The sequence below is a fragment of the Lepidochelys olivacea genome, assembly GCF_965140295.1.
Source record: "Lepidochelys olivacea isolate rLepOli2 genome assembly, chromosome: 3".
In the NCBI taxonomy this organism is placed as follows: domain Eukaryota; kingdom Metazoa; phylum Chordata; order Testudines; family Cheloniidae; genus Lepidochelys; species Lepidochelys olivacea.
In genome coordinates this window covers 208,928,386-208,949,881 of record NC_140413.1, presented here as the reverse complement: position 1 = coordinate 208,949,881, position 21,496 = coordinate 208,928,386, and the positions used below count along the sequence as shown (strand labels likewise).

Sequence of the window (21,496 nt, the reverse complement as noted above, 5' to 3'; positions counted from 1 at the left end):
CACTCCCGCAGTGATGTCGGCATGGAGAGCTGCGAGCTGGAGTCTGTGCAGTGTCTGGAGTAATCTGATGCTGGTCAGTGGCCCTGAGCTCCGCCAGTCCTTAGCCCAACTCCTTTACCTCCAGCAGGCTGTTTGTCTTGGGGTGCTTGTCTCCATCTTTTGCTGACTCTCCTTATGAGTATTTGCTCCAGGCTATGCTGGACTTTTGTCCCCTTGGATGACATTGAGCACAGGCCTCGGCCCAACGTTTAAACCCTTCTCCTGTGCGCCACTCCCTGTCAACATTACAGAACACCAGAACGGCCATGCTGGGTCAGCCCAATGGTCTAGCAAGACCTTATCCAATTCCTTTATAACCTAGTTCTACTTTTGGCCTTCACAATATCCCCTGGCAGTGAGTTCCACAGGTTGACTGTGCGTTGTGTGAAGAAATACTTCCTTCTGTTTGTTTTAAACCTGCTGCCTATTAATTTCATTGGTTGACTCCTGGTTCTTATGTGATGGGATGGGATAAATTACACTTCCGTAGTCCCTTTCTCCCCACCAGTTGTGACTGTATAGCCCGCTAGTGTGTCCCCCTCAGTCCTCTATTTTCCAAGCTGAGACATCCCAGTCCCTTTCATCTCTCCTCAGACGGAAGCTGTTCCATCCCCCTGAAGGTTTTTGTTGCCCCTCTTTGCACAGTTTCCAATTCGAATGGGTCTGTGATGAGCTGGGCGACCCCCGTGGTTTGGCTGAGCCCTCTGGGTGCGGCTGATAGGGTTGCCCCTCCCCCACGTTCCCAGCGCAGCCCCCAGGCCAGGCATGGTCAAACTCCCTTTCTTTTTGCAGGGCTCGAAACGGGTGGCGTTGTCCTGAAGCACCCAGCAAGCGTGGCAGAGATCCAGCCCTCTACCTCTGTGACGCTGCGTTGCCACATCGACGGCCATCCGCGGTAAGGAGCTACTCTCGCTTCGCCAGCGTCCGGGCTGGGCTCTGCCTCGCCTTTCACCTGCGCGCTCGCTCTCTCTCTCTCTCTGTCTGTCTCTCCTGTGAAGATCCACCAAAGCCTAGGGGGAAGGTGAGAGGCAGGAGTAAGCATCGGGGGAGAGAGCAAACGGCGGGAGCACAGTAAGGGCGGGCCTAGAGCCCGAGGTCCTGGATCTGCTTGGTGTTGCTGAACGGGGTCACTGTCTGTCATTGGAACGGCTGCATGCCTCATGGCTTCCCGAGCTGTGTCTACGTGTGTCCAGGCCAGCGGGGTGCAACGAAGGGTCAGCCGAGCGGGCCATTTCCCGGCTGCTTTCCTCAGTGCATGTGCTCTCAGGCCCGCTGCTGGCCACCACACTGACATGCCTGTCTGTCTCCTAGCCCAACGGGCCAGTGGTTCCGGGATGGCAGCCAGCTCCTGGATGACCGGAGCAGCTACGGGATCAGCAATAAGGAGCGGACACTAACCCTAAAGAGCGCCAGCCCCGAGGACAACGGCATCTACTACTGCTGTGCTCGCAACGCCGTGGGCATGGTGTGCAGCAGCAACAACTTCACACTGAATATCATCGGTAAGGGGCGCTCTGCCCTCCCGGGCTGCCGGCGCGCCCCACAGGCTGGGGGGCCCAGGGAGAGGGCTGGTCAGTGCTGTGTCAACTGCCTTGTCTTTGATGTTGCAGAACATCAATGAGGCTGTGACCTCAGATCTGCCGCAGCTGGGGAAGTGTCAGGCTGGTGTGATTTCCTCCGTCCCCCAGGAGGGAGGGGAAATTGTCATTCACAGGGGCCCTGCCTGAGCTAGGGACTGGAGCAAGCACCCCACCTGCATGGCCACATTTTAGCCCTGCCTCGTCCCCGAGGCAGGCGCAGACAGTGATGTTTCTAAATACCTGCCGCACGGCCCCAGGACCCCAGCAGGGAGCTGGCGGGTTTGTCGGCCCCGCTCTGCTCTGCGCACAGTGCTTGTATCGGGCAGCAGGTGCCGTTGTATCCGTGTGTTAAACCCCTTCAGCCCCAGCGCAGTCACACTTATACCGGGATAAAGGTGCCATGTACCGGGTCCACCAATGTAGGCAGCGTGAAAGCAGCATCCACCCAAGGGGCTGGAGTGCTTTCTCCCTCCCAGTCCAGGTGAAGCGATACGCCGTGTGTGTGTGTAGACAAGGCCTTAGCCACCACTCCTGTTCCCAGTCTTGGCTGGTCCTTGCAGAGGGGCTGTAGCTGGCAGAGGGATGGCATGCCCAGAAGGGAGGTTGGGTGAAGGTACATTTCTGCCATGTGGGAAGGGAGCAAGCAGCTTGGTGCCAGACCCTGCTGTGTCGGACAGGCCCCCTCTCCGTGGCTTCTTGGAAGGCTCCCCAGCTCTGCTGGCCCTGCCCATGGCTGGGCTGGGCTGCGGCAGCAGACTGACGCTTGTGGCTCTGGCTGTGCTTTCCAGACTGGTCAGCATTCCCGAAGGGAGCTAGGAGCCAAAAAGCCAGAAGCGAGGACCCGGCAGCCTCCCCAGGAGGCAGGGCTTGTGCCGGGACAGGAGTATAAGCACCTACTGGCGCGAGGGTCCCTGTCCTGGCAGGCTCTTTGCATGCTGCAGCCCAGCCCTGTGCGGGATTCCCGCCAGCCCCTTGGCCAGGCCTCCCTGCGTCTTGTGTCTTGCTGGAGCTGAGCTGGCGTTCGGGGGAGAGGTGGGACTCCAGCCACCCTAATGTTCCTGCGGTCTCCCCTCCCAGACGAGAGCTTCCCTCGCCCGGTGATCATCCCACAGGACCTGATCGTGAGTAAGAATGAAGAGGCCATGTTCCACTGCCGGTTCACAGCAGTGCCTCCTCCCACGCAGGAGTGGGTCTTCGAGGACAACTCTCCCATCACCAACAAGACACGGTAAGTGCCCCCGCCCCCACCGCGCTGGGGAGGGCGAGAGGACCCAAACTGGCAGAGGAAAGGAAACCCGTCTCCCATTTCATCGCGTGCTCCTGAGACCTGCAAGGCTGGAGGAGCCACGAGCCCTGCGAGTGTGAGAGGATCAATCCCGCTTCCCATACTGGTGCCCTCCCTGCCCTTTCCAGCCCCAGTCCAAGGGCCAGGCTCGTTCTGGGTCGGGTCCCAATTCCCATGAGGCGCGGTCTGTGCCGGTCACTTGCCAAGGGCCTGGAAGGCGAGCAGCAGCCTGGGGGCTTGTCTCCCCGGTTGAGAGGCGGGATGAGGGAAAGCAGTCTGATTGCTGGCTAGGTCAGGTCAGGAAGGAATCAGTCGAAGCTGGCTTGACCCAAGTCACTCTTTGCCTGCAGGCAGAGCGTCCGCACTGCGCTTTGCACGGCCTTAACGACATTGGTTTAAAAACACCCCTATAGTTAAACTACTGCCAACCTGCGGGTATGCCAGGCCAGGCCAGGCCTCAGTGTGGCTTGTTACCATCCCCACCCTGTTCTTAGGGCACCTGCCTTGTGAACCGTGATCCCTCTGTTCCCTCTCTCCCCCAAGCTGGCCCAGGCTGTTGCTGCTGGCCCTTGGCCTGGTTCTCTTCTGTCATGTGGCAGCACGCTGGGTTATGGGGCAGCTTGAGAGGGGCAGGGATGGCAGGGAATCACCTGGAAGCCTGGGGTATCTCAGCGCTTGATTCAAGAGCTGAGGACATGGGCAGCCAGCCCCAGAGTGGCCGTGCTCAATGGTACTTAGCACACGCACCGTGACTGAATAGACACGTGCCTGGCCATTGCTCTGTGCCAGCATCTGGAGTGAAGAGCTGAGGGCAAGAGGGAGCCATTTGCAGCACATGGCAACAAGCCTGACCCGCCCTCCAAAGCCTAGGAATGGCACTGGAAGTTCTCGAGCACCCTCTGCTGGGCACATGCCGACAGCTCTGTGTGTTTTGTGGAGCACTGCGGTGACGCTGGGTCTGGCAGGCCTGGGCTGGGGGTGCCCAGCCAGCGCTGGTGCCTGATCTCTTGATTGGGTATCAATGGTATTGATTGCTTAAGAATCGCCAGCTGACAGATTTGCACTGTCTGGTGGGTTCTAGGCCCCAGATCAGGCTGTGGTGTTGGCATTGCTGTTAAATTGGGTATCCCGACTTGCACCTTTGGGAAAAGGCTTCTGAGTTTGCAATAGTTTTAGTAACACCAATAGCAAAATCACAAAAACTCCCACCCAGCAAGGGGGGTAGAGAGAGCGAATACAGAGTGACTGTCTGAGCAGCCATGTACTCGCACCGTTCCCCGTGCGAAAACCCGCAGGGTCAGTCATTGTCCTCACCATCATCCTGCCGTCTCCCAGGGTACACAGGCTGGGATCAGCTTTCCCAGTGTGAGACGCTGGCGCCCCTGTGCCTACTGCATATTCCGTAGGGGTTCAGCCCCTTTTCCTTATTTGAACTTCTGCCCCCCACTAATGTTGGGGTGCCCATCTCCCACAGGTTACTAGGCCTTTTACCTCAAGCTTCTTAGCATGTACGTCAGTTACCGTGGCATTGTGGTGGTCAGACGTCTGCTGATGTTCCGGACCTGGGAGATCTAAGGCTGATATCAGCTGGTATCCTGTGGTTACCTATCAGCATTTCAGTCCTCCTTGCACTACAGCACCCTCGCCCGGGCTTGCTCCTGGCCAACTGCTTATGCCCTAGCCGCTGTTAGTTTAGCTAGTGTCGCCCTGGCCCAGAGGGCGAGGTTTTCGTTGTGTTTCAGTTTGGGTTTTGTTTTATTCCCTGTTATTTCCCATTTGTGAAGACCCCAGGCTCGATCTTTGCAGCCTGGGGCACAGGGGGCTTGCCCAGAATCCCCGCTGGCATTTCACAGACCTGATGGTTCTTGCCTCCAACGGAGCTGAGTGTAGCCGCTGTGGGGCTGTCTGCAGCCAGCCCGGCCCCATGGCTCTGAGGGGTGGAAACCTCCTGGGGGCACTGGCTCCAGGTCCGAGCTGTGACACCAACAGCCCACTGGAGCCCGGGGGCTAGGAAGGGCAGAGGAGACGGCAGTGGAGGGGAAGGCTAAAGCAGTGTGGCGGGGCTTGGGCCGAGCAGGTTTCCTCACTGGGTGGTGCTGAATGTGTCAATGAGGGACCGAGTAGCTTGAGGGTCAGGTACTCACTCAAGGTGCGCTCTCCCTTCATCCCCGAGCCAGCCCCGAACCCCAGTGCCATGCACCATCCCGAAATGGGGCCCTGCTCTGCGCCCGCTCAGGATGGGCACCCACACTGCCTGCCTCAGGATCCCCTCGCAGACCTGGGGCCTGTGCGTCCGGGACCATCTCCCCCGGGATTCCCCGCCGGCAGCCCCTGAGCCATCAGAGATGCTCCTGCACAGCGCACATCCTGGGGCAGCAGCAGCTGTGAGCCACCTCCAGCCCTCCTGAGGTGGGCAGCCAGGCCTGCCCCCTGTCCCAGGTGGGGAAGAGAGCCTGCCCCCCAGCCCCTGTATTTCGTGTTCCAGTGCCCAGCAGAGGGGATGCGGGGAGGGAGCGCGTGGCCACTGAGCGTGTTGCTTAGACAGGGCCGTGCTGCGGCTTTGCACGTCTGTCCCTCCTGTCTCAGCCCCTCGCTGATGCTCGGCCACTCACTCCCTTTGTGCAGGATCACGGTGTTTGCCAATGGCTCCCTGCTGATAACCCAGGTGAGAGCGCGCAGCACGGGGATCTACAGGTGCATTGGCCACGGGCAGAGAGGGAAACCCACCGTCCTGGAGGCAAGTCTGCGGCTGGCAGGTAAGGCCCTGGGTGGCTGGCCAGGTACTCGCGTGGCCCTGGCCGTACTCTGAACCAGGCGGGCGCAGCACTGCCTCTGTCCAGTGGTTGGGGATGAGCCGTTCGTTCTCCAGGGCTGCCCGGCCATGGGAGAGCAGTCCTGTCCCACTGCCCAGCCAGGGCCAGGAGCTCTGCTCTGCTCCCTGGATCCCTGCCTGGATCTGCGCTGAGGCCCAGCGCCTGGGGCAGCAAGGCACAGGGCCTCGGGGCACGGCTGGGGGTAAGTCACCTCTCCCCCGGTTTCTCTCAGAGATCGAGGACATGGCGCCGTTCTCCCCGAAGGTTTTCATAGCGAGCCAGGAGCAGCGCGTGGCCTGCCCCGCCCCCCGCGGCATGCCCCAGCCCCGTGTCTGGTGGGAGAGGAACGGCCTCCCGATACCTGCTAGCGGCAGGGTGCACCAGGAGGCCGAGGAGCTGGTGTTCACCAGCGTTACCGGGAGTGATGCTGGCACCTACGTGTGCCACGCGGCAAACAAGGCTGGGGAGAAGAAGCAAGACCTCAGTGTCACCGTAGCCAGTAAGCATTTTCCACTGGGGGCTGGGCAGGGGGCTCTGGAGATGGGCTGTGGGGGGCTGGGCAGGGGGTGGTGGGTGCGGGGTGCTGGGCAGGGGCGGTGGGTTGAGATGGCAGACGGGCAATGCCCCGTGGGTCACTGACTCTGGAGCAAAGGCTGAACGAGGGCAGGCTGCGTAGCAGAGCCTCGCCCAGCAGACCGCCCCAGACGCAGCAGGGAGGAGGCTGTCTTGGTTGTCTTTGGGGTGGCCTCCGGCAGGTCTCCCCAGCCCGGGGGCAGTGCCCAGGTGTCCCCGTGGCTCTGGGAGGAAGTGGGGCCTTTTCCCAAAGGCCCTCTGCCCCACCCCCACATTACAGAGCAGAGCTCCTGTGGCCCCGAACGTCACGTCACCAGCAGTCCACGCTGGGCGGGCGGGTGGTGCAGTACCGCGGGTGCCCGAGCTCTCCAGGCCAGCCAGGGGCACTGCCCGGTGTGGCTGAGGCAAGCACGGCAGGAGCCCAGGTAACGCTGTGCCCTCATCCCCAGCGGTGCCCAGGTGGGTGGAGATGCCCAGGGACAGCCAGCTGGAGGAGGGGAAGCCGGGCTATCTCCACTGCCTCAGCAAGGCCTCCCTGAAACCCACTGTCACCTGGTATCGCAACGGCGTCTCCATCTCCGAGGTGAGTGTGACGCGTGAACCCCAGCCAGCCCGGCCGCAGCTCCCAGCACCCGTGCTCTTCCACCGGCCGGGCAGCCCTGGGGACCGGCTCATTCCCAGCCGCGCTCTCCCTGCTGCCTCTGGGCTGCACGTCGGTCCAGGGCAGCTGCAATCCATGGAACACTGAAATGAACCTTGCCCAGTGCTAGGACCCCCTGCATGTCTCCCCCCGCCTGCCACTGTCAGCTCCCTGGGCCCCAGGCCACTTCCCCTGGCTCTGCCCCACACCTCAGCCCCAGTCTCTACCCCCTGCCCCGCAGCCCCTCCCTGGCCTGCTCCAGTGGGCCAGGTCCCAGCCTGAGCCCTGGCAGGGGAGGTGGCAGAGCCTCAGGGGCGGCCGAGCCAGCCGCTGACTGCCCCTGCAATGGGCCTGCGGGCCAGGGCAGGGCCAGTTCCCCAGGGCCAGCAGCATGCCCGGGCAGGGGAGGGCAGCAGGACTGATGCTGCTGTTCTGGTTGGGCAGGACTCGCGCTTTGAGATCTCGGAGAACGGGACGCTGCGCATAAACAACGTGGAGGTGTACGACGGGACTGTGTATAAGTGTGTGAGCAGCACTCCGGCGGGGAGCATCGAGGGATATGCCCGCGTGCACGTCCTGGGTAGGCCGGGCGGCTGCGTGCCGCTGCGGGGACCCCCCGTGCCCCTCCTCGCCCTGCTTGGGCAGGCGCTGCACTCCTGGGTTGGGACACCAGCTGCTTTGGCCTCTCCCTCCATGGGTCCTTGGCTCTTCCAGCGTGAGCCCTGCTCCTATGTGAGTGTGCAGCAGGGCCGGGTATCCGGGCGGGGCCCCTGCTCCCTGTGTACGTGTGCAGCAGCACCCCCGGGGTCGGTGCAGGTCTCCAGGCACGGCCCCCGATGCCAGTGCGGGTCTCCAGGCTCTTCCCTTGGTGCTGGCGCGGGTCTCTAGGCATGGCCCCCGCTCCCGGCACGGGTCTCCAGGCACGGCCCCTGGTGCTGGGGCGGGTAGGCAGTGGGGTCAGTTACACTCAGGGGTCCCTGGGCTGACTGCCCCGTCTGTGTTTGTTCCAGAGAAGCTGAAATTCACACCCCCCCCGCAGCCCCTGCAGTGCATGGAATTCGACAAGGAGGTCACCGTGTCCTGCTCGGCCACTGGCCGTGAGAAGCCCACCATCCAGTGGCTCAAAACAGGTGAGGGGGGGACGTGGTCTATTTCTGGACTGCCTGGGGCTTGACTTCCTGGCGTGGCGGGGGCTGGGCTCGGCACCAGGGATCATTCTGGCCTAAGGCCTCTGGCCCGGCTGTGTAGCTCGGTGCCCTTCTTGAGCGCCGCAGCAAGGGGGAGCCCAGGCCACAGCCGTGCTGCAGGATACATGCTGCCCATGTCCTGGGCACAGCGCTGGAGCCCGCAGGGCCCAGAGCCTCCTGCTACTTTGTGTGGCTGCAGTGTAACCCCCGTTTCTGCCCTCCAGATGGGAGCAGCCTGCCGGCTCACGTCAGCCTCAACGCTGGCGCCCTGCACTTCCGCAAGGTGAGCCGGAGTGACGCTGGTAACTACACCTGCATCGCCTCCAACAGCCCCCAGGGCGAGATCCGGGCCACGGTGCAGCTCACGGTGGCAGGTGAGTGCTGCGCTCCTCCTGGGTCGGTCCCTGCTCCAGAGGGGCATTTCCTGGGCACCGCCCCTTAAACATCCGTCCTGAGGAAGGGAGCATGCTCTGGCCTCAGGATCCCAGCACCATGAGCCCTTCGCACCTACTGGTGCTGCAAGTCATGGCCTCCCAGTCAGCTGAGCTGCTGGCAGCGTCTGTTCGTCCATGTGCCGCTGGGTCAGGGCGCGAGTCACCCCAAAACCCCGTCCTGTTTGTGCAGCTCCCTCTCCCGCCCCCAGCTGTGCCAGCCCCCCGCTGCAGCCTGTGGTACTGGGAAAATGCCACCGGCAGGGAGCTGTCCTGCCCCACGCTGACCCCTCGCACAGGCCCTGCTCTGACCTTCCCCCTCGCCGGCCCCAGGACAGGTCCCCCTGGTAGTGCTGGACAAGGGGGACATCTGAGTGCTTACCTCCTGGTTTGAGGGTCCCCCCCCGGGAGCTGGGATGTCCAGGGAGCCTGTGTAGACCTGGCGGGGGGGGTGGGGAGCGGCAGTAGGAGAAGAGCTCGCATTGGCACTGAGAAGCTGTGACCTCTGTGTTCAGTTTACATCACCTTTAAGCTGGAGCCGGAGCCCACGACGGTGTACCAGGGGCACACAGCCGTGTTGCGGTGCCAGGCAGAGGGCGACCCGGTACCACACATCCAGTGGAAGGGGAAGGAGAGGATTTTAGATCCCAGCAAGCTCTCACCCAGGTACGGAGCCATCTCTCTGCCCCCCTGCCGCTGGAACCTGAGCTCTCCTGCCTTGGGCATGTGTGACGCGTGAGGCTGGCTGCCTCCAACCCATCCTGGAGCAGTGTTGGGGGGCCAGCTGGGGGCACCATCCCCAGCCTTCTGCACTCCTGTGCCAGGCCCCAGACCTGGAGACCAGACCAATCCACGGGGGGATATTAGTCATTGGGCAGTTTCCTGCACTGCTCTGTGAGTGACAGTTGTGACTGGGAATCCCCTGCCTCCAGGAGCTGAGGCTTTAAGGCAAGGCCCAGGTATGGAGGAGGGTACCTTGGGCCCAGGCCGTGATGACTGAGAACGCTGCTCCATCAGAGCTCACCAGCTGAGCCTCTGAGGCGCTCAGGAGTGGGGAATCTCCAGGGAGCAGGAGAGTCCGTTCCCTTGCAAGGCCACCACCCAGCAGGCCTGGGAGGCCACTGGAGTCCCCGGGGGAGACCCGCCCAGGCCGGTGTGCTCAGGAGGGCTGTGTGCTCGGTGTTGGTACCAGTAGAGCTGGCCATCAGGTGCTGTTCTCCAGCTGTAGTTATGCCCTAGGACTCAGAGAAAGGTGGCTTCTCCAGGGGTAGGTACAGCCCTTCCCACGCAGCACTGCTCGGGGGCTGCACTGGACCAGTCTAGTTACAGGGCTGAGTGGAGACAGGCCTTCGGTCCGGTTCCCCAAGGGCAGGTGCCCACATCTGACAGGGCAGCGTCACCGCTGGCAGCTACAGCAGAGGGGCTGAGCGCAGGGTGGGCAGTCGAGCGAGGCCCCGAGCAGGGCTGAGGCTTGAGGAGTGGTGCCTGAGTTCAGACTTTCTGCCTCCTGGCCCCTTTCACCAGCAGCAGATCAGGGAAGTGAGGCAGAGGGGAGAGCGCTGATGGGGGCCGCCAGTGCCCTGCATGCCTGACCCAGCACAGACCTCAGTTACGCCCTTTGCTGGGCCCCTGCCCTCTCCCGCGGGGTGTGCAGGGCGCATGCCTCTCAGCACCCAGCCGGCGGTGAGAACCTCTCCCGTCTCAGCGGGGTCAGTCGCAGTGGGCAGTGCCGGGGGGGTCTTGCCGGGCTGACGGATTCGAGGCCCGAGACAGATGTTCGGCTGGATCAGGTGCATGCACAGGCGTTCTGGGAGCGTGCTGGAAAGCCATGGAGGGGCACTTGCTCTGCACAGAGCCATGCTGTGTTGGGGGGAAGTGCTTTGCAGAGGACTGGGTGGCTGCCAGCTCCGTGCAGGCCAGGAGGCCCCTGGAGGAATATGGGGGTAGCAGAGCTATTTTGAGAAAATATCACAAAGAATTCCCACGGTCTCCCTCCTGCCGTCCCTGGCTGCACGGACCCAACAGGAACGCTGGCCCTTGACCCCTGCCGCTTCCCTCTGCTCTGGCCTCACGCACTGTGTCCCGGGAGGGCCTTGCCTGGGGTTAGCGCGGCGCCTAGCACACAGGACACCCCCGAAGTGCTGCCCTGCGGGTGCCTGTCGTTACAGGATCCAGATCATGCCCAACGGCTCCTTGGTGATCTACGACGTCACCACGGACGACTCCGGGAGGTACACGTGTATTGCTGGCAACAGCTGCAACATCAAACACCGTGACGCCATCCTCTACGTCGTAGGTAGGATGCGCCCTCGAGCCCTGCTTGGGGACTCGGGCAGGAGCAGCTCAGCCCCCGGCGGGGAGGCCTGGGAACAGCGGCTGGGGAAGGCAGGCGTGTGTTTCCCCTCTGTATAGGCACCTCTGTGCAGTCGAGGGAGGGTCTCCTGTTCCTATAGCACCGTTTGGCCATGCCAGCAGGCCACCATCGTTGCACACGGTGCCATGAGGGCAATGCGGAGACAGCCAGGTGGGGTTTGGAGCTGGACCACTGGGGCTTCAGGGGCTCCCTGTGGCAGCACAACTAAGGAATTGGGGTCAGGACTCACTCAGGGCAAAGAGCACCCCCCATTGAGTGCCCGCCCAGCCAGGGGCTCCCCTGCCACACGCACCCACTCAGCCGCGTCCCGCCCAGCCAGGGGCTCCCCTGCCACACGCACCCACTCAGCCGCGTCCCGCCCAGCCAGGGGCTCCCCTGCCACACGCACCCACTCAGCCGCGTCCCGCCCAGCCAGGGGCTCCCCTGCCACACGCACCCACTCAGCCGCGTCCCGCCCAGCCAGGGGCTCCCCTGCCACACGCACCCACTCAGCCGCGTCCCGCCCAGCCAGGGGCTCCCCTGCCACACGCACCCTCTGAGCCGTGTCCCGCCCAGCCAGGGGCTCCCCTGCCACGCGCACCCTCTGAGCCGCGTCCCGCCCAGCCAGGGGCTCCCCTGCCACTCGCACCCTCTGAGCCGCGTCCCGCCCAGCCAGGGGCTCCCCTGCCACACGCACCCACTCAGCCGCGTCCCGCCCAGCCAGGGGCTCCCCTGCCACGCGCACCCTCTGAGCCGCGTCCCGCCCAGCCAGGGGCTCCCCTGCCACGCGCACCCTCTGAGCCGCGTCCCGCCCAGCCAGGGGCTCCCCTGCCACGCGCACCCTCTGAGCCGCATCCCGCCCAGCCAGGGGCTCCCCTGCCACACGCACCCACTCAGCCGCATCCCACCCAGCCAGGGGCTCCCCTGCCACACGCACCCTCTGAGCCGCGTCCCGCCCAGCCAGGGGCTCCCCTGCCACACGCACCCTCTGAGCCGCGTCCCGCCCAGCCAGGGGCTCCCCTGCCACACGCACCCACTCAGCCGCGTCCCGCCCAGCCAGGGGCTCCCCTGCCACACGCACCCTCTGAGCCGCGTCCCGCCCAGCCAGGGGCTCCCCTGCCACACGCACCCTCTGAGCCGCGTCCCGCCCAGCCAGGGGCTCCCCTGCCACGCGCACCCACTCAGCCGCGTCCCGCCCAGCCAGGGGCTCCCCTGCCACACGCACCCTCTGAGCCGCGTCCCGCCCAGCCAGGGGCTCCCCTGCCACACGCACCCTCTGAGCCGCGTCCCGCCCAGCCAGGGGCTCCCCTGCCACACGCACCCTCTGAGCCGCGTCCCGCCCAGCCAGGGGCTCCCCTGCCACACGCACCCTCTGAGCCGTGTCTGCCCAGACAGGCCACATATTGAGCTGTGCGTTGTGCTGTCATCTCACACTGCGTCATTTGTCCCCCAGACAAGCCGGTTGCAGAAGGGGACGAAGGTCCCAACAGCCACACGCCCTATAAGATGATCCAGACTATCGGGCTGTCGGTCGGGGCGGCCGTCGCCTACATAATCATTGTGCTGGGCCTCATGTTCTACTGCAAGAAGCGGAGGAAGGCCAAGCGGCTGAAGAAGCACCCGGAGGGCGAAGAGCCCGAGATGGAGTGTCTGAATGGTAAGGCCTTAGCTGCCAGCCGGGGCTTGGCACAGGCCTCCCACACAGGCCCCAGTGCGTTGGGAGTGGGGACCGACAGGGGCTGCCTCCGTTTCCATCAGCACAGAGCCCTGTCTACCCCAGGCAGGAGCGTGGGGTGGGTCCCCAGGCTCTCCCAGCAGGCTGCGCTGGAGGTGTTGGCAGGGCAGTGCCAGCAGAGGCTGGCTGGGCTGCCCCATGGCTCAGCTGGCGGTGGCAGGTTGTGCAGTGACCCAGCGAGCGGCACGGAGAGTTCCCCGCAGTGCGTGGATGCAGTGCCCTCTGGTGGGCACGGCAAGGCAGGGCCCGCTCTGTGGCTTTCCCTAGCAGTGGGGAGGGTGAGAACTGACCCCCATGTCAAGGCATTCCCTGCTCCCCCTCCCCCAGCCTGCAGGCTGAGCTCCCTTCAGGGGGCACATGCTGGAGGGCTGCGTTGGGCATGGCATGCTTGCTGGGCCAGCAGCCATGTGCTGTCTGCCCGGGAACTCAGGTGCCGGTTCCTCTGGTGATCGGTAGAGCCCATGCAGTTGGTGTGGTAAAGGAAGGTCTCCCAGGGACCAGGCCATTAGCTGACCGGGGCTTGGAGAAGCCGGTAGCACCCTGCAGCCCATAAGGAGCCTGGTGAGGCTTGCTGTTGTGCAGGGGGACGCTGGGCCACGGGGTGGTTTTGCCCAGCTTTGGTGTCAGGCTCACAGGCCCACGGTCCCTAGCGTCACAGAGGGCTGCTGAGCTCTGACAGTACGTCCAAGTCTTGCTTGGGTCTGAGTGTGGGGAGGGGCTGAGCGCTCGCTTCACACCGTCTCCGAGTCCCATCTGTGGCATTGAACTGAGATCCTGGCCGGGTTCCCTGGCTGCCCGCGCTGGGTATGATGGCCCCTGTTTTCCTCGCAGGTGGCGCTCTGCTGCAAAACGGGCAAACCACGGCCGAGATCCAGGAAGAAGTGGCCTTGACCAATCTGGGCAGTAGCTCCGGCGCTAGCAAGAGGCACAGTGCTACGGACAAGATGCACTTCCCCCGCGCCAATCTGCAGACCATCACGACGCTGGGTATGGGCAGTGGGGCTGCTTCAGACCCGGGTGCTAGGTCCGGAACCAAGGTTCAGCCAGGACGTGACGCTTCCCGGGCTGGGAGCCACCTTCTGCTGCCTGCCCCCAGCCCGAGGGCGTCCTCCTGTGCCAGATGGGTGTTCGCTCCTGGGTGTCTGCTACTCAAGCACTCTCCTCTGGCTGCACCAGCCCTGCCTTTGCCCTGCAGCCTGCCAGTCCCTGAGTCTCTTCCCAGTGTCCCCCTGTGGTGTCCAGCCCCTGATCATGGGATACCCACAGAAATCCCAGCTCCTCCCTGCCCACATGAACAGGGTACCCCAGCTCCCGGGTTTTACCTTAGACACACACAGTCCTCCAGTGCGGTTCCAGTCAAACAGGAGATTTACTGCAGAAGGAACAGAGATTCAACTAGAAACCAGCGTGAGCAATGGATGCAAATGGTTACATCCGAAACAAATCGTAACGCGCAGTAGGCATCCCCCTGGCCTGTCTGTTAGATTCCACCCCCCAAAGTTCAGTCTTCTGCAACGTCTGCCGGTCCCCCCGCTCCCCCCTCCGCAGGTAGGCACCCAGTCTTGCACGAAGCATTAAATCTCCCCCCGCACACACAGCTTGCAGTGGTGATGGGAATTGAGAAGTTACAAGCTTCCAGCAGAGCCCTCACATGCTCAATGCCCTGGGAGCGGTGCATCAGGTGCAGTGAGTTTGTAAGGTCTGAGACAGGAGTTGCTTGTAAAGACTAGTGAGCCCTTTGCCAGCTGGCACCAGTGGGCCTCTGTCACCCGGGCACGGCTCTCAGTCCCTAGGGGCTGTAACCCCGAAGGGCTGTTTCCCTGTGCCATGTTCTGGGGTCCTGCAATCAGCCGCAGCACCAGCACAATGGAGAAACCTACCTGTGGGGCCTGGAGCACACAAGCGACGGACCAGCCCCATCAGCATGCATGGGGCGTGACCCCCTCTGACAGAACACTGGGGATGAGACCTGTCGCCCTCCCCTACCCCCTGGGCACAGAAATGCCCCCAGCTGGCTGGCCTACAGCCTGTTGCTCCTGATGCACAATCAGACTGTCCCGTCCGGCCCCTGGCAGCGCTGGCTCCGGGAATGCCCACTCGTACAGCGTTCGTGGGCCGAGCCGACTGGGCCCTCTGCGGATCAGCGGACAGGAGCACCCGGCGGAAGGGGGCGTCGGCCGTATCGCCGTAGCTTTACCGCTACCCTGGCTGCTTGCCCTAAACATGGCTGTGACTCGGCCAGCCATACCCTGTGCATGCAAGTAGACGCACATTGTCCCAGTACGCTGCATGCCGATCTCCCTGCTGGCCAGACTGCCCCAGCGTGCTTACCCCAGAACCGGGGCTTGTGAAAACCCCAGGCTGGGCACAGCCCTTTAATCTGCCATCCAGGGCTGGCCCCTCTTCGTCCAGATGGGACTGCCTAACTGCGGCATCTGGGATGGAGGGGTTAGCTGCCCCCGGTGACGCCTGCGGTCCTCAGGCAGCGATCGCCCCTCCCTGGCCACACAGTGGCAGCCGGGCTGCATGTGCACGGAAGGGATAGAAGGAACGATCGGTGACGCGCTGGGAGTGTCGTGCGTGTGGCTCTCCTCGCACGCTGATCCCCGATTTATTATTTATTTTCTTCCTGGGGAGTTTCCTTCCTTTTGAACGGAAACGAGATGATGACGCCAGGGAGCGTCCCGCAGCTCCCCACCCAATGGGTGCCGGAGAGGGAGGGCATGCCCCCGTGGACGTGAGTGCCAGCTGAGCCCATGCCAGGTGGCTTCCGCCCTGGGGACCAGCCGCCTGTCCCGTTGCGTGGCCGCCGTTCCCTGCGCCCGCTGAATGGGCCATTCTCAGAAGCGCCCTACAGGGTGGTGTGGACGGCCCTGTCTGCGTTGTCTGTCCCTCAGCCCCCTCGTTTTGGGGGTGGCAGTCCTGCTGGCTGCTTCGAGAGTAACGCTGGGTCAGCCTTCTCCTCCCAGCTTAGCGTAGGAAACCAGGGCGGCAGCGTGGCCTAGTGGGTAGGGTGCTGGACTGAGTCGCAGGGGACCTGGGGTCTTTCCCAGCTCTGCCCCTGGGCTGCTGGGTGACTGAGGTGAGTCATCCCCTCTCTGGGCTCCAGCTCTCCTGTTTGCAGCAGGGCAGGGGTTCGGGCTGTGCAGAGGTGGTCCTGCACACGCCCTCCGGCCCGCCTCCCGGTGACCCGCTGCCCTCTGCTTCCAGGGAAGGGCGAGTTCGGGGAGGTCTTCCTGGCCAAGGCGAAAGGCCTGGAGGACAGTGAGAGCGAGGTGCTGGTGCTGGTGAAGAGCCTGCAGACGAGAGACGAGCAGCTACAGCTAGACTTCCGGCGCGAGGCAGAGATGTTCGGCAAACTGAGCCACCCCAACGTGGGGCGGCTGGTGGGCCTGTGCCGCGAGGCAGAGCCGCACTACATGGTCCTGGAGTATGTGGATCTGGTAAGGGAGGGGCCCTGCTGGCTAGGGATGGGGCTGTTCTGGGATGAGCGCGGGCTGGGGGTTGCCATAGGGGGAGAGACCCTCTAGCGCCCAGGAGAAGAGGAGGGAGGCTGGGTTTGTGGCCAGGCCCTCCCTACCTCTGTCGAGAGGCCATTTGGCCAGCTTTTCCCTGGGGGGTCCAGGCAGGGCTCCTCTCCAGGATGGTCCAGGAGGGAGCAGAGACTCTGTGTGGGTCTGTCTTGGGCAGGGCCCTGGGCTAGTGCCGAGCCGCTAGGCCTCCCCAGTCCAGGGGCGCAGGGCAGGCAGAGCTCTCCGAGGGCCAAGGCGCGGCTGGGGGCCAGCTGGCCATGCCCATGGCTCGAGGAAGGGCTGAGCTGCGTAAGGGGCTCTGTAAGCTGGCCCCCAGCAGCCAAGGGGGAAGGGTCTAACACCTGGGGCTGGGAGGACGCCAGTCTCTCCGGAGCCCTCGCTCCCCAGCGCTGGCAGTGCCAGGGCCCCTTGCTGCCGCTCTCGCCTGCTGCCCAAAGGGCGGGGAGCTCGTGCCTCTGGCAGACAGCCCCTTGCTGTCCTGAGCCGTGCTGACGTGGCGATTTCGGCCTCGCCAGGGGGACCTGAAGCAGTTCCTGAGGATCTCCAGGAGCAAGGATGAGACGCTCAAGCCTCAGCCCCTCAGCAGCAAACACAAGGTAAGTGCGGGAGCACCGGTGACCCCTGGTGGGCTAAAAGGGCCAGTCTGCCCGGCTGAGGGCCCCGATCCTCCCCAGGATGGGCCCTGGAGCCTGCCCCCACAGGCACCGGCCCCGATCCGGCCCAGGCTGAGGGATGGGCCATGCTGAGATGCCCTGTGGCTGGCACTGATGTGTCTCTCGTGGCAGGTGTCTGTCTGCAGCCAGGTGGCCCTGGGGATGGAGCATCTCTCCAACACCAGGTTTGTGCACAAGGACCTGGCTGCCCGGAACTGCCTGATCAGCGCTCAGAGGCAGGTCAAGGTGTCGGCCCTAAGCCTCAGCAAGGACGTGTATCACAGGTACGTCAGGCCAGACCCTGGCTGCCTGCCCGCGGGTCCCCTGGGTGCGGGCGCTCTCCGGCCGGCCTGACCCCCCTGTCTCGCTGTGCAGTGAGTACTACCGCTTCCGCCAAGCCTGGATCCCGCTGCGCTGGATGCCCCCGGAAGCCGTCCTGGAGGACGAGTTCTCCACCAAGTCAGACGTGTGGTCCTTCGGCGTCCTCATGTGGGAGGTCTTCACGCACGGGGAGATGCCCCACACCAAGCTGGCGGACGAGGAGGTGCTAGCAGGTATGTGGGGCACCGCCCGCACCGAGGGCAGGCTGGGCTGGGCAGAGGAGGTCGCTGAGTGGGGGGGATATTCTGGGCTGTTGCCTTCTCTCCCGCTCCTGAAAAGACTGCTGGAGCAGCGGGTCCTGGCCAGTATCTGAGTCGGGCCCAGGGCTGGACAGGCCCCACGGTGACCCCACAGCGATCCCTGTGCCCTCCCTCAGACTGCTCAGTGCCTCGGCCCTGGCTGGCTCTCTAGGCTCCCTGCACACAGGCTTGGCGAGCGGCACGGTGCTGTCATCCGCCCTCCCCCCACGGGCCTTTGGCCAATGCCCCGCCCCGGGGCCTCCTGTCCCTCCCCCCACGGGCCTTTGGCCAACGCCCCGCCCCGGGGCCTCCTGTCCCTCCCCCCACGGGCCTTTGGCCAACGCCCCGCCCCGGGGCCTCCTGTCCCTCCCCCCACGGGCCTTTGGCCAACGCCCCGCCCCGGGGCCTCCTGTCCCTCCTCCCACGGGCCTTTGGCCAACGGCCCGCCCTGCCCCGGGGCCTCCTGTCCCTCCCCCCACGGGCCTTTGGCCAACGGCCCGCCCTGCCCCGGGGCCTCCTGTCCCTCCTCCCACGGGCCTTTGGCCAACGGCCCGCCCTGCCCCGGGGCCTCCTGTCCCTCCCCCCACGGGCCTTTGGCCAACGCCCCGCCCCGGGGCCTCCTGTCCCTCCTCCCACGGGCCTTTGGCCAACGGCCCGCCCTGCCCCGGGGCCTCCTGTCCCTCCCCCCACGAGCCTTTGGCCAGCGCCCCGCCCTGCCCAAGGGCTCTCCTGTCTCTCACCCCCACAGACCTTTGGCCAATGCCCCGCCCTCCCCAAGGGCTCTGCTGTCTGTTCCCCCTCTGCTGTCCCTGCAGGGGGCTGACACCCGCCCTGCCCCAGGGCTCTCCTGTCTCTCACCCTGGGCTTTTGCTGTCCCTGCAGGTTTACAGGCTGGGAAGATGAAGCTGCCTCACCCCGAGGGCTGCCCTTCCAAGCTCTACAAGCTGATGCAGCGCTGCTGGGCCCCCAGCCCCAAGGAACGCCCCTCCTTCAGTGAGCTCGCCACCGCGCTGGGCGACAGCCCGTCCGACAGCAGAGCCTGAGCGGGGAGCCAGCCCCTTGCGGGGGGGCGGGGGGAGCCCGGCTCCAGGATCGGACTGGGACGAGTGGGAGCCCAGAGGGACCATGGGTTATCACAGCTGGACTGGGCGCTGGAGGGGGCCTCTCCCCGGCCTGCCGGCATGGTGTCCTCCAGGCCCTACCTCGGCTCCCCACGGTGCTCCAGCCAGCCATTGTGTGCCAGCAGGGAATGCTGGGGGCCCCGGGCCACTTCCACACCCCCGACCAGGGGCTCCTCTGCTGCCCTGAGTCCCCAACACAGCCAGGCCCCGTCCTGGGGGGCTGGGCTCCATGCCCCTTGGCGCTGGGAACCTGGCAGGAAACCCCCGTTCGGCTGAGATGCTGTGCAATGCAGCCCTCCCCTCTCCCCTGCGTGCCCCCGCCACCCTCTCCTTTGGGGCAGCCTGGCGCAGAGCTGTGGGCTGTCTCCCTGTGCCACGTCCCTGCCCGCTGTCAGACCAGGGGAGCCATGCACAGCCGATGCAGATCCTCTCTCGGAGTCGCCGACGAACCTGTGTATTTATTCAGAGGTTCTGCTCCCCTGCCCCGCCCGTCCGTGCTAGGCCCCAGCGTGGCCCTGCACAGTGAGCTGAGCGGCAGGACCACCAAGTGCCTGGCATATGAAGGAGATTCTCACTCGCTTTCCTGACTATCCAATGCCTTCTTTTGTATGATTCCCCAGGGCGGCGCCCCTCTGGCCCCAGTGTGTCGCGCTGACCCCTCCCCGCTGAGAGCCCTGGTGTTCGTTTGGTTGCGCGGGGGCTGTGACAGCCAAGAGGTTTTTTACACGCTGCTCTCAATAAAGAATCCCTTTTTGTAGCTGCTGTCGTCAGCCTCCTTCCCCCCTGCAGAGGCTGGGCGGATCCTGCACCGGCTGTCGGCTCAGCCAGCTCTCCAGCGCCTGTACCTCGCACGCACCGGCTGTGGGGTGAGGCAGTGCAGCCCTGCTGGGCGAGGGGCACGCGCGCTGGCTGGCATCCCTGCTGCTGGGATGGCCTCCCGCCTCTCCTGGGAGCAGGGCATGGAGCTGGCTGGGAACCAGGGTGCTCTGCAGGACGTGGGTTTGTCTTTTCCAGGGAACAATTCAGGTTTGGGTTTTTGGTGAAAAGCAGAAAATCAAAAGATTTCCATCCCAGCATGCTGCCACAGAGCCTCCTGGGCGTTCTGGGTCAGGGAGCCAGTCCCCACCTGCAGGCCTCTGCTAGGGTCGCCCTCTCCACTGGCCAGCCCCAAAGCTTGCCCCCCCCCCCCCATGCCTTGCTCTGCACCCAGAGCCCCCAGTGCTGGAGTCGCCCGCAGGGTGCCTGGCAGTCCCTGTGGCAGGTGGCACTGGCCCGGCATGTTCCCAACACCTGGGCGCAGGGGGGAGCAAGGCAGTGCTGTGCCTGTGGGGCCTGAGGTCCAGACTGCAGTGCTAAGAGGGGAGGGGGCACCAGCCCCACGGGGACCTGCAAGGGGCTGAGCTCTTGGGGCTCCCCGCGCTCAGGCATGGAGGCTTTTCCCTGAGTGACGGCAGGGGTAACACCCAGGTGCTGGGACATGGAGCATCCAGGCTGGGCAATTCCTCCTCCCCAAGAGATGGATCTGTGGCCTCTGCCATCTCCCTGCATGGGCCATTCTGCTGCCAAGGCCCTGCGCTGCCTGTACCCCTGCCTGCCAGCCACAGGGCGCAGTGGGGTCTGCTCCTGGTCGCTATGCTCAATACAAACCAGAGAGACTCATAGACTTTAAGGCTAGCAGGGACCATCATGGATATCCAGTCTGAGCTCCTGCATATCACAGGCCACAGAACCTCGCCCACCCCACCCCCTGCTGGAATAGGCCCCTAGCCTCTGGCTGAGTGACAGCCTCAGAGGCAGGCGAATCTCTCCCCCAACTGCCCAGGTCTCTGCCAATCTGCCCTGGGGGAGGATTCCTGCCTGACCCCAAATACGGCGATCAGTTAGACCCTCAGCATGTGGGCAAACTCCACCAGCCAGACACCTGGAAAAGAATTCTCTGTGTAACTCAGAGCCCTCCCCACACTGGGCCATCTCCAGCTGGGAGAGATACTTGCTAACAGCAGTCGATGGGCCACATGCCATTATAGGCAACATCAGACCATCTCCTCCAGAGACTTCTCAAACTCAGTCCTGGCACCAGTTAGGCTTTGCCCCCACTGCTTCCCGGGGAGCCTGTTTCAGAACTTCACCCCTCTGATTATTAGAAACCTTCGCCTAATTTCAAGCCTAAACTTGTTGATGGCCAGTTTATAGTCATTGGTTCTTGTGTCCGCATTGGCGCTTAACTTAAATAACTCCTCTCTCTCCCTTGCATTTATTCCTCTGATGTATTTACAGAGAGCAATCGTATCTCCCCTCGGCCTTCATTTGGTTACGGTAAACAAGCCAAGCTCTTTGAGTCTCCTCTCATAAGGTTAGTTTTCCATTCCCTGATCATCCCAGTAGCCCTTCTCTGCACCTGTTCCAGTTTGAATTCATCTTTCTTAAACCTGGGAGACCAGAACTGCACACACTATTCCAGATGAGGGCTCACCACTGCCTTGTATAATGGTACTAACACTTCCCTGCCTCTACTGGAAATACCTCCCCTGATCCAGCCTAGGATTACATTAGTCTTTTTCACAGCCGCATTACATTAGCAGCTCATAGTCATCCTGTCATGGCCTAATACACCGAGGTCTCTCTTCCTCTGTCACTTTCAAATGATACGTCCCCAGCTTATAGCAAATATTCTTGTTGTTAATCCCTAAGTGCTTGACCTTGCACTTTGCATCATTAAATTTCATCCCATTTCTATTACTGCGGTTTTCCAAGTCCTCCAGATCTTGTATGATATTCCGGTCCTCCTCCGTATTGCCCATACTTCCCAACTCCGTGTCCTCCGCAAATTTCATTAGCTCACTCCCACTCTTTGTGCCAAGGTCACTAATGAAAATGTTAAATAAGACTGGTCCCAAGACAGGTCCCTGAGGTCTACTGTATTAATTTACAGG

General features: G+C 63.5%; 1 protein-coding gene across 2 annotated transcripts in view; it reads left to right on the top strand.

The window, feature by feature from the left end:
- The window catches only part of PTK7 (protein tyrosine kinase 7 (inactive)), a 95,956-nt gene extending 76,636 nt beyond the window's left edge, over nt 1-19,320 (top strand). For both annotated transcript variants that reach the window (XM_084624476.1, XM_084624477.1), the window contains exons 3-20: nt 832-934; nt 1,351-1,541; nt 2,697-2,847; nt 5,530-5,660; nt 5,950-6,216; nt 6,740-6,873; nt 7,375-7,510; nt 7,941-8,060; nt 8,342-8,491; nt 9,064-9,214; nt 10,717-10,844; nt 12,355-12,558; nt 13,468-13,623; nt 15,847-16,079; nt 16,685-16,765; nt 16,955-17,106; nt 17,198-17,376; nt 18,325-19,320. In XM_084624476.1, the coding sequence (XP_084480602.1) occupies nt 832-934; nt 1,351-1,541; nt 2,697-2,847; nt 5,530-5,660; nt 5,950-6,216; nt 6,740-6,873; nt 7,375-7,510; nt 7,941-8,060; nt 8,342-8,491; nt 9,064-9,214; nt 10,717-10,844; nt 12,355-12,558; nt 13,468-13,623; nt 15,847-16,079; nt 16,685-16,765; nt 16,955-17,106; nt 17,198-17,376; nt 18,325-18,485 (2,828 nt within the window). In that variant the 3' untranslated portion in view covers nt 18,486-19,320. The remainder of the gene's footprint in view (nt 1-831; nt 935-1,350; nt 1,542-2,696; nt 2,848-5,529; nt 5,661-5,949; nt 6,217-6,739; nt 6,874-7,374; nt 7,511-7,940; nt 8,061-8,341; nt 8,492-9,063; nt 9,215-10,716; nt 10,845-12,354; nt 12,559-13,467; nt 13,624-15,846; nt 16,080-16,684; nt 16,766-16,954; nt 17,107-17,197; nt 17,377-18,324) is intronic.
- The last annotated feature ends 2,176 nt before the right edge of the window (nt 19,321-21,496 follow it).